This window comes from Lactuca saligna, chromosome 5, assembly GCF_052625555.1.
Source record: "Lactuca saligna cultivar CGN05327 chromosome 5, ASM5262555v1, whole genome shotgun sequence".
Lineage (NCBI taxonomy): Eukaryota > Viridiplantae > Streptophyta > Magnoliopsida > Asterales > Asteraceae > Lactuca > Lactuca saligna.
Window position 1 is genome coordinate 80,863,958 of NC_136421.1, and position 2,967 is coordinate 80,866,924.

Below are 2,967 nucleotides of genomic sequence, written 5' to 3' on the forward strand. Positions count from 1 at the left end.
TCCTTCCCTAGAATTTAAGCTCTGGCTCTGCATAAACATGTTTCTATCACTGATAGGTTGTCCATGGGATTGGGGGTTAATACTCTTAGACGGGACCCTAGAGGTGGAGTGGAGCAGTAGCAATGGAATAACTTTACTGGTTTTTTGCAGGAATTCCATCTCAGACCAGACCCAGATAGACTGGGTTGGCTTAATGATGTGTCATATACTTTTTCCATTTCCTCGGCTCAAAAATTATTGGATGGTATTACGCTTAGCAACGGAGGTATTTCTACTCATTTGAATAATTGGGTTCCAATAAAGATTAATATTCTTATCTGGAGGATTAGATTATCTAGTATCCCTACTAGAGAGCGTCTTTCTTATAGGGGTATTATGACGGATTCCATTCTTTGTCCTGTTTGCTCGACTATAGTGGAGACTGTGGAACATATTTTTGCTAATTACTCAGAAATGATTGTTCTTTGGACTCGTATTGCGATCTGGTGGGGTCTTAGATGTCCTTCTCAGTTGACTGTGGATTCTCTTTTCAATTGGGCTGATTCTACTTCTTGGAAAATTGGTCAGCGTAAAGCTTTTGATGCTGTCATTTTGACTACTTTTTGGTGCATATGGAATTTCAGGAACGGTGTGATTTTCAGAGCGAATATACCTAAGAAATCTTTGATTTTCGATGATGTTGTTCATAAATCTTATGTTTGGATTTCTAGTAGGTGTAGTAAAGCCAAGATTAGTTGGTCTTCTTGGCTTCAGAATCCTATTAATGCTACTAAGATGATGTAATTCTTTTTTCTAGCTTCTTGCTAGCTAATTTTATTCCGCCGTTCCAGAAACAAAAAGATTAATAATTTTTAATAAATACAAATTTTATATGAAAAGATTTTTAATAGCTTAAAATAATTAATTACATTCATTCTTAACAAATACAACTATTAACATACATAAATAACAATCATTCTGAAAGAATATAAGTAATAATGGTTAACAATTACATTTATTCTAAAAAAATAAAACTGAGAACGGTTAAAAATAAAATAAAACCATATTATTAAAAATTGTTGTATACTTGTGGACACTTGAATTTTTTTTGGATTAATGTCTATGTCCATAACTATTTTGGTATGTATTTGACCCGATTGTGAGCATGGTCCTTTTGGGTTGCCTTCAGCATTACAATTTGTAGGATGCATTAAGAAGAGAAAGGTTTAATTATGATTTATTAATATATTATAAGAATAATATATTCAAGGGGAAATCATAAATGTTAATTAATATTAGTCAATAATTAATTAAGAATTAATTTTTTGGCAAAAACAGATTAATTAAACTTAGGGGACTAGAATTGTAATTATAAGATAATTGCAATTGGGCTATGCATCACCTTAGAATATAGGTTGGATGAAATCTATGGGAAGCCCATTTGATTTCCATCCAAGGCATGTTCCAGAAGGGGTCAATGGGCTGCTTATAGCTTAAGTAGTCAAATTAGGGTTTCCTTGTTGGATAACCCTAATTGCCTACCTATTTAAGGAGCCCCTAAGCCCTAACAACGTGGTAACTGAATCCTTAGGGTTTCCTGGACATTTTGGAGCCTCCTTCCTCTTCTCTTCTTCATCTAGTTGCTTAGTGGTGTTTGTGACTCAATTAGAGGTGCAACACTTGAGGCACTAAGCTTTCTGAAGCCAAGGATTAGATTATTATTGCTATATAACAATCAAAGGTTAGATCTAAACCCTATCTTCTGTTAATATGATTAATTGTATGCTAGATCTAGGGTTTATAGCTTTGGATATTCAATTGCATGTTCATTAGACAAACTAGATCCAAAAGCTATTAGGGTTTGCATGTACACCATAGGAATGATGTATTGCTCAAAACCCATCAGTGGTATCAGAGCCTAGGGCTGTTTGTTTGATGTATTTGATACTATAGTTGATCATTCATGCTTAATATTGAAATTTTTTGGTTTCTGTGGGATGGACTCGCTAAGTCCATAGCTGAACTCGCCGAGTCCACTGGGAACTCGACGAGTCAGATTCGCAGATACCCAATTTCGTGGGATTTTGACCTGTTTTAGCTGTGGATAATTTCCTAAAACGTTTTTTGTTAAAAAAAAAATTGATTTTTATCAATATTTGGAGATTATCCTTGCCAAAATAGAAGATAATTGTCAAATTTTAGATAATCTTTTGTTTTGTTAGATAAAGATTGATAATTTGTAATTTAGATTTGAATAATCTTTTGTTTTGTTAGATAAAAATTGATTTTTATCAATACTCTTATTTATGTGCCATTCCAGTTAAGTTAATTATGCATGTGAATTCTATGAGTTCTCATTTGAAGGCATAAAAACAATGCACCTTGATCAATGGAAAGTACATTGATATGTAGGGGTGAGTTGCTTGGAAGACATGGTGGGCATTCATGCTACAATGAGGCAAGGAATCAAAATTGAACAAGTTCAGTCCATATGAGCTTGAATTTGTCGCAAAACTTGGTTTTGGCAAAATTCATATGGATAGGAACATATACACTATAAAATCTAAGTGACATAAGGTTTCCTTCCTTCATCAAAAATGATTGTGAGGAAATGATTTCACTAAAAGAGATTTTAAGGAGATAGCAGTTGTGTATATTGTATTTGTAATACCGTGATTTTCAAGGCAAAATTTTCATTTTATTTAATCAAATTAATGTTAAAACACTTGTTTAAAATCTCATACACATTTGAATTACAAAAACATAGTTCCATTTTCACTTAGTAGAAAACCAGGATCCTCCAGAATACAACTCTTTCTTTGGTGTGTACAATCGAGCCGGTGCCATCCCGCGTTACTGAAAGAACCTGAAACAACATAACATAAAACGCTGTAAGCACGAAGCTTAGTGAGTTCCCCAATATACACCTTACGCACATACGCCTTTCCAGGCCCTGACCTTCCGGTCCCTGCACAATGCCTTCCGGCC

The 2,967-nt window shown here is 34.1% G+C and overlaps 1 protein-coding gene across 1 annotated transcript; it reads left to right on the plus strand.

The window, feature by feature from the left end:
- Window positions 1-375: 375 nt before the first annotated feature.
- LOC145045473 (uncharacterized) lies at window positions 376-783 on the plus strand. The gene has a single exon (XM_078993796.1). It carries the CDS (start codon window positions 376-378, stop codon window positions 781-783), a length of 408 nt encoding a protein of 135 aa, XP_078849922.1.
- Window positions 784-2,967: the final 2,184 nt, after the last annotated feature.